This window comes from Ciconia boyciana, chromosome 10 (genome assembly GCF_034638445.1).
Source record: "Ciconia boyciana chromosome 10, ASM3463844v1, whole genome shotgun sequence".
In the NCBI taxonomy this organism is placed as follows: domain Eukaryota; kingdom Metazoa; phylum Chordata; class Aves; order Ciconiiformes; family Ciconiidae; genus Ciconia; species Ciconia boyciana.
In genome coordinates, this window is record NC_132943.1 from 27,413,272 (window position 1) to 27,438,461 (window position 25,190).

The 25,190-nt window shown below is 38.2% G+C and overlaps 1 protein-coding gene across 1 annotated transcript in view; it reads right to left on the reverse strand.

The window, feature by feature from the left end:
• ZNF385B (zinc finger protein 385B) overlaps positions 1–25,190 on the reverse strand; it is a 169,652-nt gene that overhangs the window by 129,501 nt on the left and 14,961 nt on the right. The window contains exon 2 of the mRNA XM_072874545.1: positions 7,902–8,204. Coding sequence (XP_072730646.1) covers positions 7,902–8,202 — 301 coding nt within the window. The 5' untranslated portion in view covers positions 8,203–8,204. The remainder of the gene's footprint in view (positions 1–7,901; positions 8,205–25,190) is intronic.

The window sequence follows — 25,190 nt, forward strand, 5'->3', positions numbered from 1 at the left end:
GATGAAAAATGTTAGAATACTGACCCAGCAGAAATCTGTACAGTCCAGCAGATTAAGTATTTGAACAAACAAACAAAAAAAGAATCAACAACTAAAAGCATGACATTACATGACCAATGCCTTTGCCTTTCAAAAACAACAATAATTTTTAATTACTTACTATGAAAACCCTCCATGGCTTATTAAATTCATGCTCTTCCTACTCCCACACAGACTTCCCACTGTGTAAATCTTTTTGTCTTTTCAGGTACTTCATACATTTTCTTTCCCAAAAAAGGTAAGCGGGCATGTGTCGCTGTGCATACTCACACCCACAGAGATATACAGCATAATAAGAATCAGATGTAATCACAACTAGGTTAAGTTTGCGAAGAAATAGAAAGACACCGGAGTTTTTATTATAATACCTGTACAGTTATCCAAATATACTGTGTCATGAGACAACTATGAGAGAAATTTTGGCAGGATCTGATCACAGATAAGGATACTTACTGTCTTATCTGATTTACTGTATCTGATTTACTTTTGCAAGATAAAAATAATAAACAAATCTGACTTTGTTTTATTTTTCCAGTCATTTTAATACAGAAATCACTGTTGGAAACACATACTGAATAAAAATGATGACTCTGCATTTATAGATCCCTTTTCATCTCAGCTGTCTACACCTGTAAACTGTGGACTCATCCTTCAAAGAAATGGTGAAGAAATCCTTGCAGCAACATCAACTCAACTGATTTCAGTAGCTCTCCAGGCCATTGCCCAGGCTGTTTAAGTGACAAGAGAGACAACCTGAGCAGAAGTTGTGTCATCACCACTTCTCAGCTTGAAATCATGGCTGGTGAGCAACTGTATTTTTGGTCCTAGACTCTAGAACACCTGATTATCTGACGTCTTAAATGCTGGTTCTTTACCACAGCATAACTGCCCCTGAAGACAGGTTAAACTCTCCAAGAAGGAATTTTGCAGAGTATTTTGATATGAGAATGTATTTAGGCAAACTAGTGGCAAAGAGTGCCAACTGTGGTAGCCAATTTTATTTTTAAACTCTTCCCCATTCCACCCAAAGCACCATCCCCCATAAGCCGCTTTTTTCCATACTAGCCACATATTCCATTTGTTTGCTTATAAATGTCATTCACGTGCTCCCCACCTCCAAGAGAATGAAGTGGAAGCTACAAATGAATAATTGGTCTGATAACCTTTACCAACTTCAAAAAAGGTTGTGTTTTCTTTTTTTCATTAGGGAATTTTTGAATGTTTTGCTCTAATGCAATTTGACAGTTACTTAAAAACAACCAACCTCAATGAAACAATAATTTTCCTTTTTTTTTCTTGAAGACTACATATCATCTACTTACTATTTTTATGAAGTTTACCAGTACTTTCACAGTGCAGCTACTCAAACGCAGAACAAAGTATTATAGACACAGTATGTAGTTATTAGCAAGCAAGAAACCATCTTTAATGTCAGCTCTGTCCCTTAATATTAACTCTCATCATCAACATTTTGTAAGGATTATCAAGTGCACCAAAACAATATACTAAATCCCCTTAATTTCAGCAGCTAATCATTACTGCTGTGAAAGAAAAATAGCAATCACTTATCATAAATACATTTCATATTGTAGGAAAAGTGTTAACTTATGTAACATTACATATTTCTTAAGTTGTGGAAGATACTCAAGTGATGGAAAGAATGTGGAACCATCTACCAAATGCAATCTTGTTCAAAAGACCACTGAATAAGAAAAGAAGTCAACATACCCTGTAGTGAGAAGTGAAATACTAGCACTTTCTCAACAGCTCACTAATCCAAGTTGCATTATAGGAACATAACTTTCATTATTATTATTATATTGGAGAAAGGGAATAGTTTTGCTTTTTAGCAAAAGAATCTAATCTTTTCCAAATAGAGTAGCAAAATAGGATAGCAAAATGGGGAACAACCTCCCTTTCACACGGGGGGCAGAGGCAGAAAGCCCTGAGGCACCGCTCCACTTTGTGCCCCCACAGCAGCAGCTTTTTTCAAACTGCTTTCCAAATGGTTGGGCTGTAGGCAGCAGATGTGGAAGGCAGAACAAGCGCTGACCTTCTACAAGTCTAAAAAAGGTTTTGGCATAACACAAGAAAGAGTAAGCTCACAGTGCTTTCTACTATCCTCCTCCTCTTCTCTATAGTCTTATACACCAATTCTATAGCTACGCATGCACGCATTTAGTAGGATTCAGCTCACAAACTTTTTCAAGATACTTTTGGTTGCTGCTTAGCATTCCTCTGTGTACTTGGTAGAATAATTCATAAAGATCTTCTGTAATAAAAGATTACCCTTGTTCTTTTTTTAGAAAAATGAAAGGCAAACATTGATAAGGAATTTGAGGACCTAGATCACAAGGCTTAAAGTAAGCAACCATTAAGTTGGCACAAAGCAGTCTTAGATGGCAACTAAGCTACCTGTCAGAAAGCTAGTCTTGGCCCAGCTGAGGATTGAAACCTACATATAAATACCTCCATTTAGGATCAGATTCTTCTGACAATTAAAAACCAAGGAAAAACTCCACTGAAATCCAAGTAATGCGCTGCAGTTTTATTCTGTTGTAACAGACCATTGTTTAATCCTGCACTGACCTAGTCACCTGGCAAGGTAATTTCTTTACAGTTTCATTTAAAAAAAAAAAAAGTCTTCCTCATATGCACCAGGCCAAAGGTGGGCATGTGGATTTAAGGCTAGCTGGAATATTTTCAGAATAATTTCTCAACGTCTACCAATAGTCAGTTTTACTTTTTGAGAGAAAGAAAAAGTCAAATACTTAGAAAATTAATTATTAATGTAACTTAGATATTTAAGAAGGTCCTTTTCATTTGACATTGTTGAAGACACTATTCACACTTCCTAACTCTAGACATTTGGCAAACTAATGTGTAAGCTAGCTATATAGTCCATGGATCTTTTGAAGGATAATTCTGAGCACTTTAATTGTAAGCCTCCCTGCCTCCATTAACTTGAAAGGATGCCTAGACTTCCAACTTCACATGGCATCGCACGAGGAGTCAAAGCAGTGCTAATCTCCATTGCGAAAAGTGAAGAAAATCTGCCTTCTCCATACTCCCTTGTCCTCCTCCCATGTCCAAGATTGCTGTTTTACCTTCTCCCTTGCACTAGCATTACCAGGCCCTTTTTGTGACCTGATTTAAGTCATGAGCATAACAGAAGTCTGGTCATTTATGTATTTATTTTGCTAGTTTAACAAAGCCCTGGTTGTCATTGCTGTGAGCCAGATCACACACCTGCGTGTTGATAATCTCTCAGGAAATCATCCTGCAATTATTTCCTCAGTATCACAGGGGAACACATTAACTTGTAGGACTGTTCGCTACAAAGAGTCACAGCATAGGGGCCCACAGCATTTCCAAAACCATCCTGCAAGGTCAGAGATTTCAAGAGCAAAAAGGCAGAGCTGCTACCAGAATACACTGCCAGAGGACTGATGTCCCAATCTCACTTCCAGACAAACCTACAGAAAGATCTTCAAACAGGCATTGATGAGTAGCATCCGGACCCTAAAGCACATCTGCTGTTTAAAACAGCCTAGGACCCAGGAAAAAGTGATTCTGCTTTGCCCACTTCTAGAATTTGGGCACTTTCTGTAACAAAAATGAAACTACCCTACCCGTTTCCAGGGATCTGTAAAATTTGGACTTTGCTAAGTATTTCCAGCACACTCACTCTTAAAACTACACCGACCATTCCCATGTTAGGATAGGGGCAAAGGAGAGAGAATCAGGAGATTCACCCTGAGATACCCCCCCAGGGAACAAGTAATGAGACTTTGTGGAGCAAAACTGGTGTCATCTCCAAACGAGAACTGGGAGGAATACAACGAAGTCATCCACAAAACTGACCGCAGCCTATATTAACAAACAACTGGCTGTTATCCCTACAGATAGCTTGCTTAATAAAAAAAGCGTAAGAAAGTAACAGCAGCAGAACAAGCCAACAACCCCCCAGCCGTGGCTCGGCTGCTCAATCGCCCGGGCTGCAGCACCACCTGGTGGACGCCTGGCCATCCCGCAGCCCCCTGCCCTTCCGCCCGCAGCGTGCTGCCCCCCCTTCGTTTCCTAAACTGGTAACTCTTTAGCGATCTGTCAGCACGTAAGGAGGCAAGCCATCTTAAATTAGCCAAGTCCGTACCATACTCTCAAAACTGGTTCCCCCCCTTTGAAGAGCAGATACCTTAGCCCTTGTTTTCGGGGCGGCAGGTGGGATTTCGGGTACCCCGAGGAGCTGTGACCCGACCCACGGCTGTCGCCGCTGCAGGCTCCAGCGAGACAGGCTGCTGAAAAGCTTTTAACAGGCCCACTCCAAAATACGTTTCCCCAAGGCTGCAGGAAACTACCTTTTCTTTTCCTGCTTACAGGAAATAACTGAAATAATTTCCAATTCAAGGTGCAGAAGCGAATACATACTTTCTTATTTTCCTGAAACTTCATTTATTTCCTTCTGGCAGAAGCCTGGCTGTACATCAGATATGCCTGGCACAAGGGCAGGGATGGCCCCTGGGGATGGTATTGCTGAGAAACTTCGGCCTGAGCTGCAGTGAGACAGGATGGGTACGAATGGTAATGAACAGTCACTAACATAAGCAATAGTGAAGGCTCTAACATCGTGTGCAATATACTTTTCCAGTAGAATACTGTCTTCTTCACACACACTATTTTTAACAGCAATCTAAACAATATGAGGTGTTCAATGAGTGGATCAAATCACCAAAGCCTTCTAATTTAGTCAATTAATTTCTTGATCTGGTCAATATAAATTAAAGCAGCTGTAAACTTTATTTTATATGCAATTTTACTTGCTGTGAAGTAACTAAAATTGCAGGTACAGATACAATAGCAAAATAGCTTCTAGATTTCAGTAATGGGGTGGAGAAGGCAAAATAAACAACAGCCTGTTGAAACAGAGTAGGCTTTTAAGAAAAAAAAGTTGCTAAATACCTTTTGAAATTCTATGACAATCATACCCTTACTCTAAATATAAAGAAGTAACTTTAAAGTTATCCCTAAAAAGATATTTAGACTTTAAATATATAAAACCCCTTCATCTATAACAATGTATATTATTATTGCCAAGACGTGGAATTCCGCAGTTATCAAATCTTAGTAAACTTTTCAATAGTGGTACAACAAGGGCTATTGCCTATTACTGAAAGTTACGAGCAACAAATTGAGGTTATAGTTGTAAAACACAGTGGAAGTCAACACTTAAAAGGACGCTTTATAACAACTTGAGGCCACCTGTCACAGAGAGGAACTCAGAAGAGGATGAATATGAAAATATGTCTCATGACTCCTTTGTGTTCTTCCCATTTGGAAGAAAGTCCAACAGCCAAGGAGGCTGAAGGCAATGATTGTGCACAGATCAGTTCTGTCACACAGGAGCAAGACAGTTCTGGCAGGTCTGTAATCCTGGTTTCTGTGCTGTCAATGAATATTTGGTAATTTATATTTTATAGTCACCTTATTTTCCAACAGGAACATTATTAATTTCACATTCATCTTATGAAGACAGGGGAAAACTCCAACCACAGATTAGCAAGAACCTTTGCAGAAAGCTTCCTGAGGTGTGCTGAACTGTTCACAACCTGGTTCATTAGAAGGGGATGTAGTTATAACAATGAAGTATAAGAGGGGCTCTTCGCTTCCTTCGCACGTGGAATAAAGTCTGTTCACTGGTGAGGTGAGATGAATATGGTCGGTCTCTTACCATCTGCACAACTAATTCTGTTTACAATGTTAGCCAAAGAAATGGGAAAGGCACACTCCCATTACAAGGGGTAATAACACTCAAGAGGACATGGATTAAAACTGAGCCTGGAGAATGTCAATTTATAAGAAAATTAATTTCTACTTATTTTTGGAAAGTGTTCTTTGAGAATTACATTTCAGTAAATCTTGTTCTCCTACTGGCTCTTAAAGCAGTATATTAAATTGTCTATGCAATAATAATAATAAACTGCCTATGCAAGGCATTTCTTTCTTTCAAATGCTATGAAACCAACAGCCTTCAGCTATGAAAACAGAATGCCTATTTCAACATGCACTGGATAGACCCGCATAACTAGTAAACAACTAGGATATAGTCTAATATAGAGACCAGTGAAAAAAGCACAAAGAAACATGAATTTTAACTCCTAAGCTATACAGTAACCCCAAAGCATGGGTTCCAGCAAACGTAAAATATTCTCAGCATCAGGGCATTCTTTGAGCAACGGTGCCAGAGCGTCAGCTGCGATCCCCAGGAATGACTGCAAAGACATCAGGTGCAGGGGTCCAGCTAACAAAAAGCAACAGAAAACGTGCAGTGCAAACATTTCAAATGTTTTCTATCACCACACAGAGGAACTGAAATTAAATTAGAATGTCTCATAGATATTAAGTTATTTTAAGAATGCACACAATTAAGTAATTTAGGTGTTACTTAATAGGAATTTAATCTTTTGGACCACTGGTCTTACCCAAGTGATGCCCTTACACTAGTTGGTTCTAAACCAAACAAAACAATACCACAGACTTCAAGAAAAGTCAAATTCAGTTAACAAGAATCAAAATTAGAAAAAAAAAAAAAGGAAAAAGCTTAACCCTTTAATGCAGTTTGACTGTTTCTATACAAAACCAAAAAAACCCAAAGCAAATCCCCTCATGTGGCTAATAAAAAAAATCTTTCATAAAATTAATAAAACTTTTTTCATGAAGATTTGAGATCTGTTACTTCATCAATACCATGTCATAATAAGCAGCAACTTTTGCTTCTTCTAGACAATAATTCCTTAAACCTGCAGCATTTTATTTATCTCAGAACTAGAAAGGATGACTTGCTATACTTGCTTGAGATGTAAAGAATACTTTTTAAGATCAACTTTGGTCCTTTTGGATGCTACAGAATGTCAACTCCCCGGAATTTTCTTTAAAATAATAAATGGAAAGGAAGACAGAAAGTATCTATTTCAACTATCAGTAAGAAAAGCATCCTTAAACTGCTCTAACAAATTTTCTTCAATGCTGTTGGAACATCATAGAAAAAGGATAATCCTGCAGCAAAATCCTTAAACTATGAACATCAAAGCAAGAGACCATACAGCACACCAGGACCCTTTAAAAAAAGGAAAGAAGAGTCACAACATCCTTGCTCTTACAACCATACAAGACTGAATCATTTGTTCCATGTGTTCACGTTCTTATACGCATAGAGAAGTAAGGAAATACTACATTTTTCTCAGAATAGCTATCAGCTGGGTCTAACACTGAAATAAAAAAAACCCACAACAAAAAAGCACATTATGTGTTTTGCACCTTTACATTATGCATGTTAAATGCGTTTTGCCCAAGCATTTGGGACCTTCGTTTTGCCCAGTAAGTAAAAAGTATTATTTCAAATTACTTCTCACTTTAATGAGAGTAATTAAAACACAGATCACTGAAAGCAGAAACAATGAAAGGGCCAGGCCTGTAAATTCCAGCTCTCCTCCTCCTGTTCCCACCACTACATTTCTTTGAAAAGTTTCTCCTGTACCCATAGCATCCTTCCAGAACTTTGTTTTGGGAACAAAAGCAGATGACAATGACAATATTTGAACCCACAACAGCTATTTTTAAATAGACCATATCTCAACTACACAAGGCCCAACACAGACATTAATCATGCATTAATGCAATATTGCCTTAATACAAGTTGGTTTCACAGGAAGAGAAATACACCAGTAATTCTGAACATGGCAAAATATTATTAACTACTAGTATTAAACTATATTAAGTTTAATGGTTATGTTGGGTGGGGAAGGTAGAGCTTAAAAACCTCCTCAGATCTCCCGACCAAAATCTAACATCTCATACTAATGTACCTGTGCTTGTACTTGCAAACCAAGTGCCAGGAGCTGTACTTGTAGGGAGTTTTCCATTATTTAGCTGCTTCACTCTTTTCAGGTGAGACTTCCCATTGTAATGAACTTGAGCTTGTGCTGCAGAGTTCAGCTGTATATTGCACACTTCACAGAAGGAAAACAGTATCTTCTTTTTTTCTTTGCTTAATTGATAGTCCTGTCTGTCATTCCTCAGTCCTTTTTCTTCAAAGCCCTGTAGAACAGCTGGTTGATTCATAATCCCATCTTCAAAGACGTGGTCAGGACTTAATGGACGCTTCATACCTACAAAGCAAACAGACAAAATTGTTACTAGAAGCCAACTAATAATGCTTACTACTAAATCAGCATTTTCTTTTTTAAAATGCTATACAACATGAACCAAAGACCAGTTCCAACAAATAAGGTTCCAAATTGCAGAGGCGTCCCTTAATAGAGAAATACATGCATTTGTGACACACTGCGGAGCTCAGAAATAATAAGTTGGCAATATATCACAGTCTGCGCATAACGACAACTCACAACAACTCATTATTTTGTTCTGCAAGCTCTCTATTCTAAAGCAGGTTTATTATTGCATCTCTAGCAGAGGTTAAGATTATTTTCAAATACATTTCCTCTGCCTCACTAAACAATGGTTCCAGAGCTTTTCACTTTCCAATGCCCCTAGCAGTACCCACTGCCCCAAATACAATTATTTAACAAAAAGGATGCTGACAGGAGATGTTACTGAAACACTGGAAGACAGTAGACTGTTCAAGTGAGACTAATGAATACTTTCCACTTTTATATACACCCAAATCTTCAGCCTTCAAACAAGTATTAAGATACTGTCTATAGTAGTCCGTCAATACCTTCACGATTAAAACTATTGTACAGAGAAATGCCAGCTAGAAGTTAGTCTTGTGAGAGCTACACAAATACACAGTAAATGACAGTCCCTGGACAGCAATCCAAGAGCCTGAAATATGCACTTGTCCCTAGAGAATAAAAATCTCATCATGATAAATGAACCAAGCTGCACAAAGAATGGGTTTATGTATCTGGGGGGGAGGTGTGTATTTTATTTAAGGTAAACCAGTAGAGAAGAAAGGAGGAGGGCTCTTTATAAGGGGGAGAAGGGTCTAGGGCGACTCGAATAGAAAATATTTCCGTTTTCTTGGCTAAACAACTTGCTGTTTATGCTTTATTCTTTCCCACCACCACCCAAATATTCTGGATTGGCCTAAGGCTGGCTCAGGGAGCTCTGCAGAACAGCTCTTTCCAGGCCAGAGGGTACCTATATTCAGCTTTCAGAAGCAAAGAGGCTTCAAATGCAAGGTCCCTTTTTCAGCCCAGGAACCAGAGCAGCACAGATCTTTGTGCATACCTACCACTCTGCTAGACAGGAGGAATGAGAGACCGCACCTCCACGCACTCAAAACACAAAAGCAGTCGTAGCAATCCTCCCCAAAAGCAGTATTCGCAAGCAATACTAGAATACTCCTCTTGTTATCCAGACAAGTATATTACCAGGAGAAAGTCTGTTTGGTTCTTTGTCAGAGGTAGGTAAATGGAAACAACTTCAGAAATAGGTTATTTAAAGGGTCATTTATATGGTGGGATGGAGTATTTAATCACATTCCTAACTCTAGACCATGCTTAAAATTTTAGTATTTGTACAAATTCCTCCTCAAGCCTGACTCACTGATCAAGTATTCTAAATAAACAGAGTTCATAGTCATAGTTATGTATTTGCTACATATAACTGACAGTTCTGTCATCAAATAAACAGAAAATACAAACAATACATTAAGATATACATCACATCAAATGTTAAAACAAAAAATAATTACTAAAAATAATTGTAGGATCCAGGTACCTTATTGCTTTTAAAAACAAAATACTAGTGATCCTGAAAACCTAGGCTAGACACTGTCACACTAAATCATTTAAGTGTAAGTATCATATTTCAAGGCAAGCAACCAAGATGCTCGACTCAGCTGAGCTTAGATGACATTTTCATCTGAAAATTTAATCTGCTTAGAGCTTTGGTATTTGTTACTTTTCAATGTATTTTTTAAACCATAAATAACTTCCCCTACTCCCATGTTTTCTGTATATTTTTATTTCAACAGCGCTGTTGTAGTTTTCGTTCCCTGAAGTAAAAGGTTTCGAAACAAAAGTATTTTTATATTACATCGTTTTAGATGCTATAAACTTACAAACATAATTATTTAATAATAAAATAGGTAACAGTTTAACAATCCTGGCTTGTCAGAAATCTCGTAAGCTTGATTGCAGAAAGCAAATAGTAATTACTGAATTATGTTTTTAATTATTTCAATAATCTATAAGATCTTAATGAAACTCAGTTGGTTTGGATACATTTAAAAGTGGCAGAGATGAACACCTGCATTAGGAAGCTGCACCGACCAGAAGGCAGACTGTTGGAGCAGACAGCTGCTGCTGAGTACCTGTAACAGCACCAGAACCTTTCAAAGGGGGTTTATTTTAGAAAGCACCAGCCTGGTACTGCTTTAGCCCATTATCACTGCAGCAAGAGAAACATACACTACTGGACTGCGCGTTTTGGTTACTTTCATCCAAAGGAACGAAACCTTTCAGTTGGTAAAAGTCTGAGACTGCTGAAATACAAACCAAAGCAGGGTTAATGGGGAAAAACAGAACACTTGCCTCAAAAGTGCACTCCTGATGTGATCAAAAATGTTTTTAATATGGACACACCCAAAAAGAACAACTGAGCGTAGCAAGGACACAAACACCACACCTGCACCCTCAGGCTGCATCCCAGCTGCCAGCCTAGAAAGAAAATTAACATTCAGACAAACAAAAAGAAACCACTGCCCAAATTTCACTTTTGTTTTTACAAACAGAATAGTTTTAAACTCACTTTTACTACAAACTACTGTCTTAGTGGCATTAATACAGGACAAATGAAACCTTAAAGCAATCTCTTGCTACTAATTTAAGAATTAAAAGCCACAACCTGAAATTTTAAAATAACCCTGATTGCCTGAAGTTCTGCATCTAAATTAAAAGGTGACCTGATTATAAGCAGCACTGACCTCCCAAAAACTGCTGGGAGCAGCAGATGCAAAGCACTTCTGAAAAAATACCTACATTGAGCATCTTAAACCTTGGCTTTAGGAAGGCATGCAGCAGCATACTCTGACCAGTCCAACTCTGCAGAGGACGTGTACTTGCAGCCAGAAACCAAACCACGCTAGCCCTCAGAAGTCCGCCTGCTCCCATGCAGAAGTCCCAGCCCTCATCTTCCTGGGATTTCAGAGATCTGAACATTTGGTATGGCAAATCACCTGTGTTTGAAGAGCCTTGTCCAGTCCCTTTTAAAGTGTTTAAGAAGAAAATGTTGATGGCAAACATCCACCGAGATTTTACAGCATGCGCATCTTTCACACAGTAATACAGCTTTTAACATAGTTGATCACTTTTTGTGGTGTATATATTTGTTCAAAAAATAAAAAGGTTATTACATGAAAGGTCCCATTTGTCTTTAAAATTCTGTCTCATTCCTTTCTTCTTTAAAGTTATGGCTGGAAAAACACGCCTTTAAAAATACATTCTGAAATGTCCTCGCTCTAGAACATACAGAACAAGTACACTTCTGCATTGAGTCAGTGTAAGTGTCTCAACATGAATGCAGATGTATTTTGTAAGAGGTAACCTTTCTTTAGGAGGTTAGAATTTCTTTAGAATGCTTTACACTTAGGAAAGAAACTTGTACATACACATTAAATTGTAATTTAAAAAAACCACAAACCAAAGAACTTGAGCATTCTTCCTATTCTCTACATTTCCTAGTCACTCAAATTTATGCAAGCAAGCATCTGGCAAGTGTCTTTTTCCTTCAAAAAGAGCTTTTCACTGCAGACAGATTTTGAAGAGATCTGGATGGTACTTATTCTCACTAACCAGGAGTCAGATATGAAATGGGGCCATTTTGTTCTTCAGGCTTACACATAGCTCAATAAAATTATCACGTAACAGAAGCAGCTACTTGAGACCACAGTGAACTGAGAGTAAAGAGAAGTTACATCATCATTACATTCTGCGAAATCAAGCAAATCATTTAGAGTAATAGTTACAGATGGGATTGTGAAGAGTAAGAGTTATAGATGGGATTGTGAAGTATTTAGAAGTAGGTTTAAGACTAAAAACAAGAGTGTGAGTTCATTAAAAGGGAGAAAGGACAGAAATTATCATATGGGGAAAATATGACAGACCAATCCTGCAAGCTCCCACTTTTGTATAATCTGGATACAGCACAGTATAAGCCAAGTCTCAGCAGTGGCTGATACATAACAATATCCACAAATTAAAGTGTCCCATACAAAAAGGACGATTCTGTGAATCACACTGGAGTGACACACACATTACAAAGGTAGTGCTATAGCACTGTAGCGGTATTTATTCAGTGACTTGGAGGACTAGACCCAATTAGAAATTGAAAGGTGAGAACAGGAAAACAAGAAAAAAGCAGGAAACAAAGAAGAGCATTCAAGTATGTTAGAAAACATCCAGCTGAAATGATCCAGAAAAATCTAAGTCCGTATAGGGATTGTATGCCATATTCCTCTTTCATAGGTACTTGAAAGTCTGCTTCTTTCTCTTGCAAAAGTAAGTTCTGCTTCAAACTAGATATACTTATTTTGACTCTGATCAAAATCAAAGAGGAAGCAATGCAAGTATAAGAGCTTTTCAGGTATTTGACATAAGCTGTTACCAGACTAAACAAGTTGTCCCTCCTGTCATGTTTCCTCCCCAGTACACAGAACTGTGATCTATCTGAATAGATTCTGCAAGCAATACTGGAGCAAGAATAAATTAGTGATTTATGACACCACATTAGAATTCTTAGGTGTCATGAGATACCCTGTTAGGATTTCTGAAACCACATCTTCTCAGCCCCTTGCAGCTGGCAAAGAAATCTAAGCATGGACATCCTTTGTACTTGAAGCTCAAGGCAATTAGCCTTTCGATTTAGCTAATTTACTTTTAAACAGAGTTGTGCTTTCAGAGGAGCTACAAAGAAGTATTATATATAGTACACTGCTGTAGGTGAGAATGTGCAAATCTTTACTCAAAGGAAATAAGCTTTGGTTATCCTAATGAATTAGTGATGGTTACAGGAAGCATTCTTTTCCTGAGTGCTGGTCTAAACTTTTGCAATGCCCATTCCTAATTAGTTGATACTTCAAACAACCACTGTGCTGGAAATGTAATTAGACTGCCATCCCTCTGTGGATCTGTGCCAGGTAAGCAAAATAGAAAACATATTTTAACAACTTACATATGGGCAAAGAGAATTTTCTCCTTTAGCCTTTGGAAATAGTCAAATGAATTACCAAAGACACAGGAAGAAATATAAGAATTAACTGGCTTTCTGTATTGTTACATTTCCAAAAAGGTTCATTCAGACAGCTGGGGGTGGGGGGGGAGAGAAAAAGAGAGAGACCCAAGACTGAGCCTTGTGCTATACACCTCTTAAGCACCTCCTATGGGGAAAAACTATCTATGCAGATGGACGACCAGTGAAGTCTGCATGCATGCCTTAAGAGCTGTGATCTTGCACTGGAGCAAGTATGATTCCATAGTTTATCTCTGCCATAAAACACACACACAAAAGAAAACAACCAGCTTGAATACCTCCAGAGCATTATTTAAAAGAAAGTCACTAGAGCTGCTTTGGAGAAGTCTTATGACCTTTCTTATATTTTTAGACAGTATTTCCCAAACATAGATAAACTATCAAGAGGCATATGGTTTGCACCATCTGGGCAACAAGTTCTATTGGGATACTGTGGTGAACAGCATATGCATAGTGCCTGGTGCACAGTATCCTACAGTGTTAAAAAAAAGCACTAGAGACTATTTTGAAGCCAACCTTGAAAAATCCCCCATATGTTTAAGGGACCAGCTTCCTTTCAAAAGATGTGTTCTTCTTTCTTTCAGTACAAATCAAAACAGAGAACTGCCATGTTTAATCTTCGTCTTGTTCTGAAATTCCTCAAGGAGGCATCATATTCTGCAATGTTTCCACCTGTCAAACTATTTATTACCCATCCATACACATCTGATCAACTCTTCCTTATTTCTTTCATCTCTGCTCACAAACCACATAGAATGTTTTAATTCAAAGTTACAGTAAAAACTAGATGGTTCAGAAAAGTAAATACGTTTTTATTCCTTGTCACAGATAACGAATAATCAGTTAATCATGGCACACTGACCAAACCAGGTTAAGTAATTTTTTAGCCTGTATTTTGATGCTGGTTTATCAATGCGAAGAGGAATAGGAAGTCAGCTTGCTATTCCTGTGCATGAAAAGTTTTGAATGGTGTAGTGTGACAAATGGCTGACAGCCTCTTCACTAACACATTTTAGAACATTTAACATTTGAACGAGATTCTCTTTAAACTACAAAAACAGATGGTTGTTTCACAACACAAACATTAGCTGTTCAGTACAAGGTAATTCAGAAAACTGAGAACATTCAAGTAGCTAGTATTTTGCTTTGTTCTACCAACCTTGAAATTGTCCATGTTAAGGAAACCCAAAATTAGACCTACTGTAGTAGACTGTGAGCTCAGCTAAACTGGAGTAAATAAAATTGCTCTCGACTTAGATTATCACAGACTGCAGTTGCACATGCCCATGTTTGTGGCTAGCTCTAATTATAAGGTTGATCCTTTCCTCTTTAGCCCCTGTACTTACAGATTTCTGGCATGCTTAACATTAACAAGAATCTATTTACACATCAACTTATTTGCCAAAGAGATATATCCTCACCTCACATAACACATCCAACTGCTGCCAAGAAAGTTAATCAAATTTGGAGTCCAGACAGCTATCTTGGATTATGCTTCAGGAGGAACTGATAGTTTTCCAGTGTTACTGTAACATGATTTTGCTTGAGGAACCATTTGACAAGTTGGTGCCTTCTACTTGGGAATCTGTCTTTCATTCATTACTTACCTTCAGTTAACTTGCACTCTACTTCAAGTATTCTTATCTAATTGCAGAAGAACATGTAGATGCCCAAAGTGTCCAATGCATGGTTGTATACGTCATCTTAGACTTCTGTCCTCCCCTACCACATGCGTAAGTCTATCAGAGAGAATAGCCCTGCCAGGAAAACAGCTAGAAAATCAGCTCCCTTAGCTTTCTCCATCAACAGGCCTGTTGTATAAATCCATACAACATTCCTGAAAACTATGCTGCCACCCCTGGTGTATTATCTGCAACACATTCAGCCAGGTAGCACATAGTCCAGTCTTTGTGTTTTAGCATCCTCATAAACAAAAAAAGAGTTCATGACATACCAAACATCACTGATTGTCAGTATTTGGTCATATTTACATCTTATTTGATCCAGGAACTCTAGTTTTCTATCAAAGACCTAAACCCTAAATATTCTGGAAATCTAAAGCAACATCCAGGAAGGTGGAAAAAAACCCCACAAAAATATAAACAAACTTAAATGAGTCCTTTGTTGGACAAAGCCAGGATTAAAACATCTCACATGCCAAAATGCCAAGCAGCCAGCAAAAAATAATAATAATTTAAAAAAACAGGTGGGATGCTTTTAGAAGGTTAAATATGTGAAAAGTGCAAGTCATTTTAATAGCGACTCCTCAAAAAGTAGATCAAAATTTTTAAAAGCTTAATTTTTCCAAGTAGAAATGAACAAAGTGAGTTTTCTTAAGTGTATTCGTCCATTTTCACAATCTGCTTCCTTGAGACTAGGGAACTTTCTTATCAATTACTAATTTAATAAAATAAATTGAATTATATTGTCTCTAAGATAATTTTCTAAGACTATTTCCTGAATCTCTAGACTTCTACAGAGTTGCTAGATTGGGTTTTTTACTTGTATCTTTCAAAGTATTGTATTCAAGTATTCTTTTAAACCAGAGGACTTCTCTTGTATTCCTCCATAGAAAAACACATCTACATTGAATAACATAAAACACTAACTAGTTGCGTCTCCACTAGATTTTACAACTCAGAAGAGCTGAAGACAAACTTATAAGAGGAAAATGATGTAGAGGGTATAGTTTGAACCTGCCTTCAACAATTAAAGGACCACGAAAAATTTGGGTTCTTTTAAAGAACAAATTATCTCTATATGTTTTCAAATCATCTCTTAAAACATAAGATAACTTAATACCCACTGTAAAGCAAATGGCTTTTAACTAATTGGAGAACTGGTACAAGATGTAAGGTACTTCTAGTGAAGCATCTATTTTAATTATAAAAGAAAGTTTTAGGCATGAACTTGTGTGAATAAAGATCAAAGCCCTCTGACATAATGGGAGATTCCCACAGGGTATTTGTACCTAGCTGTTGCTTTATCTTGCTTGAACATAATCACATTTGAGGAGTACATAAAGCTTTGGTCTCAGGAAGCAAAAATCATTTCCTACCTTTCTTAAAAACATCAAGAATTCACCTGAGCATAAAAGGAAGCCACAACAGAAAGCCAGGCAGAGTAGACAGCCTTCTTGTTCATATAGCGTAAGTCTGACAATGCTAGGAGCTGAATATAAGTTGTACTGGAAACCATTAATTCAGGATAAAGCCTGGTAATGCTGCAAATGCTCTTGGACACAAGAGCAAGAACTTTCAGGACTGTGCAAAAAGAATAGCTGGGCATGAACAAAGAACAAGCTACATTCAGAAACAGCATGAGATTGAGACACATCAGCTTGCTTGACAGCACTAAGAATTCTAAGACAAAACCCTGCTCAAAACTGCAAGCATGATCAGTGGCAGTGAACGTCAATCCTGACACGCTCCTAAAGATGGTCCCAGATTAGTCATCCATAAGGGACTGTCAACATCCATGTAAACTATTGATTCTCTTTTGGAACAGAAAAAAAATTGAAAGCAATGTTCCCTTATAATACAAAGGTAAAGGGACATAACATATGTTATGTCTTATTAACTACTTAAGATTTATGGTCAAGTTCTAAGAGAATTATCCAACTGGTACTGAGAGACCATATGAACAAGCAAGTGGATCACCTAGCTTGAAGTCACCTGCAGGAACAGACCAGGTTAAAATTGGCATTGCCTTGAATGTAACCCTTCATTTCCCATTTTCCCTGTTTAAAGGAACCATGACTAAGCATATTTCGTGCTGATACTGAACTCCGAGAGGCCTCTGGTGGAGTCAAAAATACAGCCACTCCCTAATTCCTCCTGCCCATCCACAGACTTGTACAGACCTCTCCTAAACTTGAGCTGTCAGTCACCTCAAGCTTTAAGCGAATGCTGCCTGAAAAATCCATTCTGAATACCTATCTTATTCCACATTAAAATACACACTTCCATTCATAAAGAATGAGGCAGCCTTCCACTGTTTTTGCTGCCATTTCACACCATGATCCAGAAATAGCACATGCATGTGCTTCCATGCTGCAGATTACCCACCCTGCTCTCCTTTCAATTAAGAGCCTGTTAGAGTGAGTGCATTTGCTCATATAAATTTGACAGACAAACCCTCCTCATTTATTTGCATTCCAGGCAGAGGAACCACACTATTGCATTAATCTAATTTGGGTTTGATAAACTTTTGGACATAACTCTAGCCTTTACCTTTTAAGCTGAAAGGTAGTACTTCAATTAAGAATTCATGTGGGGTTTTGTTTAGTTTTCTTCCCTTTTATTATTCATTTGTATAAAATCAGTACACTATTTGCATATCATACTTAAGAAGCAAAAACACCTGAAGAGACTTAGATAGTATATTCCCCCTACCCCAAAACCTTCACACCAAAGAACCACTGGCAATTCCAACAGCACTAAACTGCATAAACATTTTAAGTCCTGTGCTCTTGTAGATATTCTGCACCAAGTATCCTGAAGGTATGAGAAAAAGAATAGTCAAGTCAGCTATTTGAATCACTAAAGTAGATGCCATTTCATTAAACTGTTGCTTCATACCCATTTCAGCAGATACACAGACCAGCTAAGTGTGAATAAAACATGCTTTAACACAAACCAAAATGGATGTCTTAACTGCAGTATAAAGCAAATTGCATGACAGATGCACAGATTTCTTCTCTTCAAAGATGTTTATACTTGAAACAACCCAGAGCTTCCTTTGGGACCAGCTTTACTAGTCTAAAATACTCTATGTAAAGAACCTGTCACATGAATGACAAGTGACCCTTCCAACCAAAACTACTCTAAATAGTATTTCTCAAAGCACGTATGTCTGAAAGAGAGGCTTAGTGCATAGATCCAGGGACAGAGAATATGAGGGAAGTGGCCTGTGCGTATCCTCATGGCTCACACTTCTGTCTGTGCATCCCCCACCTGGGAGAAGGGAAAATGGGAGTAGATGAGGGCCAGGAGATGTGCATTTCCACTCCTGCATCTGCAACAAAACTATGGTGTGTTTTTTAGCAAGTCATTTTAGACCTTTGTATCCAAATCTTCCCCTCCCTTCACCCATCAACTCAGACTACACTGTCAAAGCAAGGGCACATTTTATAGCATGCATTTGTGCTATTATTGGCATCAGGTATCATCTGAGGCATCTGAACATCACCTCTGGCACAGTACCTAAGAAACAGAAGAATTATTTTTATCACAAAAGCACCAACAAAGATTAAAGGTCTGCCAAAATAAGGGCTATTCAAGTTCACCATCAAATGAACAAACTATGGAAGAATCACCTTACACCCACTCATATTACAGAGGTGGACCCAAGGCACACAATTCAGCTTTTGCTGATTACTGCATAAAGTGAGCTTCTCGCAGTGTTGACTGCATACCAACTGCTGTGCTAACAAGCAGTGTCTTCCTTCGGACATTTACAAACATCAGAATGCTTATTCATGACAGTCCCACATATCATCTGCCATCCCAGATGGTGACTGGTGGGATGCTGATTTTGTCCTAAGGCAGTTACCACCCACCAAGATAGTATATGCAGGGCTAAACAAAAAGCATGTGCCATCTGCTGTCAAGTTCATAACACTTTTTGAGACCTACTAGGTTAGTTTAAGTTTATTTTAGATCAGACAGGTCAGGAGGCTATAGCTCTCTAAATGCCCAATAAAAGAAGGGTAAGTTGCACTGTAACAGGCATGCAGTAAATCAAGAACACATTACAGTGTGCTGCTGGGCCCACCTCTAACACCCTGAGAGCAGCAAAGGATTCTCACTGTGATCAGTGGCAAAAGGCACATACAGCCCACGAGCTCAGAGGGAACCACAGGGAACCTGAGACCAAGAAGCAAGATGAAATTCTGCAGAACTTACAGATTTCTTTGTCCTGAAGAATTTTAGAAAAATTTTTAAAATTTTCTTTCTTGCTGACAGGATGTTTTTTCTGCCTCCTTTCCTTGCATCTCTCTACTGCTATCACTTTGACAGCTGTTCTCCATCTTATGATTTCTTGCCCAGCCCCAGCTCTTTTCCTACCCCCATATCTCCGTAGATTCTTCTCATCCTCTTGCTCATGTGCTGTCATACTATATACACATAGAGGAAAGAAAAGTCAATTAAAAATCAGAACTAGCATGACATCTTCTGCCTGCCTCACAAACCACATAAACTTCCTCTTACTCGCTTCATCTGTCATATCCATTTATAGATGATTAACAGAGAATACAGCAATTTCCCCAATCTGGGGCCATTAAGCACTCAAACTACATAAAATAATTCTATACATTCTTCTTAAATCTTCTAATTAAATCTCTTTTTGTACATCGATAAAGATCTAAAACAAGCAGAGAAATCAGAAAAACACATCCACCAGTGCATTTTTCCAAACATTTCTAAATCACCAGGTACGTGAAAACCTTTCACTGATGCAGGGAATTAACCCTTGCACAAGTGTAAAGGTTACATCACTATCTTCACAGACGAAAAAAGAAGTATTGCTTAAGCTCACCTCTTAGGAAGTGGAATTTCAAAACACGGCCAAATTGCCTTTAAATCATTAACATCAGAAAAAGAGGACACAAAGGAGAGAGAGATCATAAAGGTCTATACTGCACAGTAATGAGAGAGGGGGGTTGCAAAGGTCTCTGCGGGGGCCCAACACTGCAAGAGCCCCTGGTGCTACAGCCCACGCCAACACAGCTGCGTCAGCAGAGATCCTCCTGGAAGCCCGGCAGTGGATGCTGAAGGAAGACGCCTCCAGCCAGCACGAGTGCATCACCTCCTCCAGCATTCATACCATGTGGGGCACAGGCAGGGCAGAAGAACAGAATACACCAAACAGTCACCTCCAAATGACAGCTTAGCTCTTAAGAAAAAGTAGAGGCCACCTAAAGAAAGAAAATCTGGAAAAGTACATGCAAAGAGAAGGGTTTGTCAATCCTCTCCCCCCACACAAGCAACCAGAGGCGATGAGGGGCACAAGGTAGAGTTTCTCCATGTTCCCTAACAAAAAGTTTCCTTACTCTCCTTTAAATGAGTGTTAGTACAACTGTCAGTTGCTTTAAATCATCCCAGACTGCTTCCTCTACTGCAGGGACCACAAATACAAATCTATGCATCCTACTGCAGCTATCTGCAGAACACATGGCTTTATTAAATGCCCATGTAATCATAAATGTAATTAAAACTCAATACCACAAAGTTATTTAACACAAAAAGATCTGATAAATAAAATTACACAAGTCACAGTTAGTCTTATACTGCCATCCTGCACAGAATACAATTCTGGCATCTCCTTAGGGATATAAACATTTTTCCACCTATGAATCTGAAGTCTTCACAGAAATTCATTCATACTGCTCCCATAAAAAGTAAAAACGTAATTTGTGAAGGGATAAACTTCTGATGAAGGCAGTCACACTGAAAATTGGCCGTTAATCTCCTCTGAATAAATATAACCTCCAGAAAGATGGAAGTGTGAGGAGAATATATATTTTTTGCACTTGAAAATGCTGAGGTGCACAACAAACAGCTTTTACTTTAGCATTTACAGCTGAAGTTATCCTTCAGAAGCCCATTTTACTCTCATGAGATATTTGTCTCTGGACATTCACTTTTCAAAGCCTTTTGCAACTTTAAGATTGCAGTAAAGCTGACTTTTATACCTTATTTCAGTAGATCACTCTCCCTTGTCCAAGCTGTCACACTCCTTGGAGACATTTGATAGTTTTTCAATGCCCTAAACATTTTATTCATTAAGAAATAAAAAATATTTTTTGTAATGTCCCAATTGACTTCATAATGCAAAACCTCCTTGTGATAAACAATTCCTCTAATAGGTCCCCTGATTAACAAAGACCGTGCTCTCTCACACTAGCTTACCTAGTTGACTTGTGCTCAAGTTATACTTTGCTGAATAGCTGATAACTGAACACAATTTCTGCTAAAAGACAGTTTTAAACACACTTATTTCATTAAAAGATCCAGTGGATTGAATATGCCTCCTGTGCTGACATCACAAACATGACATTTTGAAACATCAAACATTTGGAAAGGTTCACTGAAGAAAATCTAATTTATCAATCTGATGCCTCTCTTGCTTATGACACTTCACTCATCAGTTCAGGGCTGCTAGCTCTCAGAATTATATCTTGCAGTATTAGGCATTTTTCTTAAGCCTGGCTCATGCAGTCATAAAAATCCCTAGGAACTCTAGCTTTTTAAATATCCCTCTAATCCTTGCAGAGATGACTGAAAATATGAACCCTAAAGGCTCAAAAACTTGAAGGGAATTAAAGAGAAACCAACTTCAATTTTCTTCTAGGACCTAACAAGATGTTTGAATGTTCAGAGCTGACAATATTTCCGGCAGCTAGGCAGGAGCGTTGATGTTCTCTCAGCCATGCACTTGATCAAGTCCTGTACTGCTGCTATGCTTTATCACTAAGAAACACAAGACTTAAAGAAAAAAAAAAACCTTCACGTTCAGTCCTTGCATACCTCGGCCAGGACAAAGTCCCAACAATCAGACCTGTATTTGGCCGTACAAGGTTTTCCAGGGTGATTTCCAGCCACTTGTTCTGGGCCACCGCTGGCTGTTGGTTTAAAGTTTCTCTTTCCCTGGTGTGTGCAGTCCATAAATGCATGAGAAGGCAGGTGTTTCCTCTTCCCCCATGTTCCCACAACCTCCTCCTTCCCTTAGCCATTATTTTCCAAGACTGAGGAAGTCTCACCATAAAAAAAACAGGCTCTCCTTTTCTCTGACCAGAATGCTTCTCTGCACCCATCTCAGTCTGAACTCATCATGAGCAGTAATCAAACCAGTTCCCTGAACTCCAGATGGGGACTCATCAGTTTTGCAATTGCAATGTTAATGCTTCCTTATCCCTAAAAAGCAGGAATATTAGGCATCACTAGTTCACTTCACAAAATACTTATAAACAATATACAAATCAATTTTTATTTGTTTAATCATGTTTCATTAGGTATAGCAATTAAATAACTGGAAAGTATCAGTGAGAGTTCTCAGCTATTGTAATTCATTCAGCTTATGCTAAATGGCCAATTCAATCAGTAGCCCAAACTGTCAATTAAATGCCACTTTATTGTTTTTAAATATTTATCAGTCCTTAGCTAAGACTTGAACAAAGAAAGCTCAGTTCAACTGTCAGCAGAAACAGACTGTCATCTGCCACAGGAAACCACATGTGAAAGGAACTAGAGTTCAGAGATCCTACAAGATATCCTTGCAAAGGAATGAATATTAAGAACTTAGCTTCCAGAATAAATTTCCAAATATATACAGCTGTGAATTTTCCAATTACATTTTCTACTTCCCCTTGGAAAATCCTGTTTTGTAGCCAAAGTTTTCTCTACAAAATAATCAATTTATTCAAAATGTTATTTTCAGAAATTGCATAGTCATTAAATAGCATCATGAGCACCTATTTCAGCACTGTCAAACAAGTATTGCAAATGGAAAAATTGAAAACTTAAGAACTCTAAATTTTACAGAAGCAACTTTCAAAGGGTTTTTTGTTTGTTTGTGTCAAACATTTAAAGACTTTTCCCCAGATTTAGAGCAGGAATCAAAATTGACACTGAGAAGTTAAGTGAGGTTGCAGCTTTGGTTTCCAAACACTTTTAACCAACAAGGTCTTTAATTCAGAGACCCTTCGTGAACTAGGCTGATGCTGCAAAAGTCTCCTCAATCCTGCTCATGTTTTGAACTGGGGCATGGCTCAGGTGGCAGCTGTAGCTGCGCTAGATATGATGAACAAATAATTTTCAGGAAATGGGGCTGTATCCTAGCCCCCACTCACCCCCTTTGATACATGAAAAATCTCTTCTAAAAATGAGCAAAAAACCCAAAACAAAACAAAAAATAGGCAATAGGGAGAAAGAAGCATCTTAAGGGCTAACTCTATAACTCAGTGCAACTACAGATGCTATAGCAGAACCTTCAGCCACAGTACAACAATACCCTGGTATTGATCAACCTGGAGCTCTTGACCTGTAAAGATATTCAAGGTTCACATTCTCAGGAGGAAGTCATGGGACAGTCACCATTTTCATTTTATTGAGCTTCTCATTGCATAGTTGTGGCCCAGCCTTACATTCCTCACACTGCAAAAATTCCCAAAGGTAACTGGAGCATACGAAGAAGGCGAGCAATCTCATGTCCCCCTTTGGATTTGCCCAGCTTCATAAACTCCAGTGACGGAAAAATTCACACAGCTAATCACCTACGGATTAAACACATTCAAAATATCAAAAGCTGTAAAACACATTTAGTCTGTCAACACAAGAAGCAAAATGTAATGGGTTACTCTATCCTGTCTCCTATCCTATCCTAACTTTGGGCAGACCAAAGTTCTTGCACAACTCCTTGAGCAAGCATGACACGACAGCATTATATTTTCCATTGCTACTGCTGGGCCAAGCATACACACACACATATATATATAAAAAACATGTATGGGCACCTTGTCAGATTCTCTCGCTTTACCCTTTCCATGAAGTAGTAGTAAAAAAACACATCCTGTTACCCAAATGCACAAGCCAATACTCAAATAGTTTTAACTCTCAAGATAGCACCTGCAGTATAGTTACCATTTATTGGAAGTCTGTTTTATCCAGCTTCTCAGTGAGAAAATTCTTGCATTTCAATAACTAAGCAGTACCCATTACATTTATAAGAAAACAAATTAAAATAAGAGACTTCACAGGCTCCAAAACCAAGTAGAGGTAGGTCACAAGTTTTTTGTCATGATTTTCTAAAGGCATTTCAGACTGCTCTACCATAACTGCATTCAAAGTCTCCTTTCAACATGCACTGAACAACATTCTCCCAGTTCCGCAAAAGTGTTCACCAGTAACTTCTGTACCAGGTAAAGTTTTCCTAACTGCATTTTGAATTATACTGTAAATCCAAAGGACAAGATCCATACCTACTTACACTTGCTATAGCATTAGGTGTGTCTACATCAAAAGGACAAAACATGACTTAGGTACTGACTCCATTTTTTCTCTCAAAACAAACTGTAGGTACAGTACACAGGCTGATCTAATGCCTGCTCCTGCCATGAGGGCATATCTTATCTAGATTATCTGAATAAATCCTGAATAACAATAGAGGAATGGTGTAATCATGCACATTTTCTGGATACAAAGACAGATAAGATAAAACAGTACCATTTTAAGGGACCTTAACACTTTTTCCTGTGTCTGACTGCTTGGACCGTAAACAATAATTTAAGGACAAGTTCATCTGTTCTCTTGTTGACCTTCCCAAACCAAATAGACAGATGGACCAGGGAACCACACAGTTAAATTACTTTCCTTTTTCAGTCATTCATCTGAGTCCTTTAATGAACATGCATATTTCAGGGTAAGCACAAATTTGGGGGGGGAAATTTAAGAGAGAACCTGAAACTTTTCAAAGTTCTTATTGCAACAACCACCAAAAAAAAAAAAAAAGGAGTATAGCTCCAACACTGAGGTCATTAATAAATACAGCCTGCCTAAATTTTTCATTTCACATCCTAAACAATGTTACATTGTACTTCTAAACAGCTGCCACTTCTCACTCTCGGGATATCATAAATTCATTGTTATGTGATGCAATTCCCATTTTTAAGATACATATAGACCCTCTGAAATAAAGCATGCTACACAAATTCATATAATGTCTTATCAGTGATAAGCATTTACTTGCCATTCTTAGGCATTAATATCAGTAAGCGTTCTGGAAACAAGTTCATATGGAATACCAGTTATTCAGTTTGCCTTTTTTTTTTTTTTAAATACTTAACTAGACTTCATACTCTGTTGATAAAAACACATGAA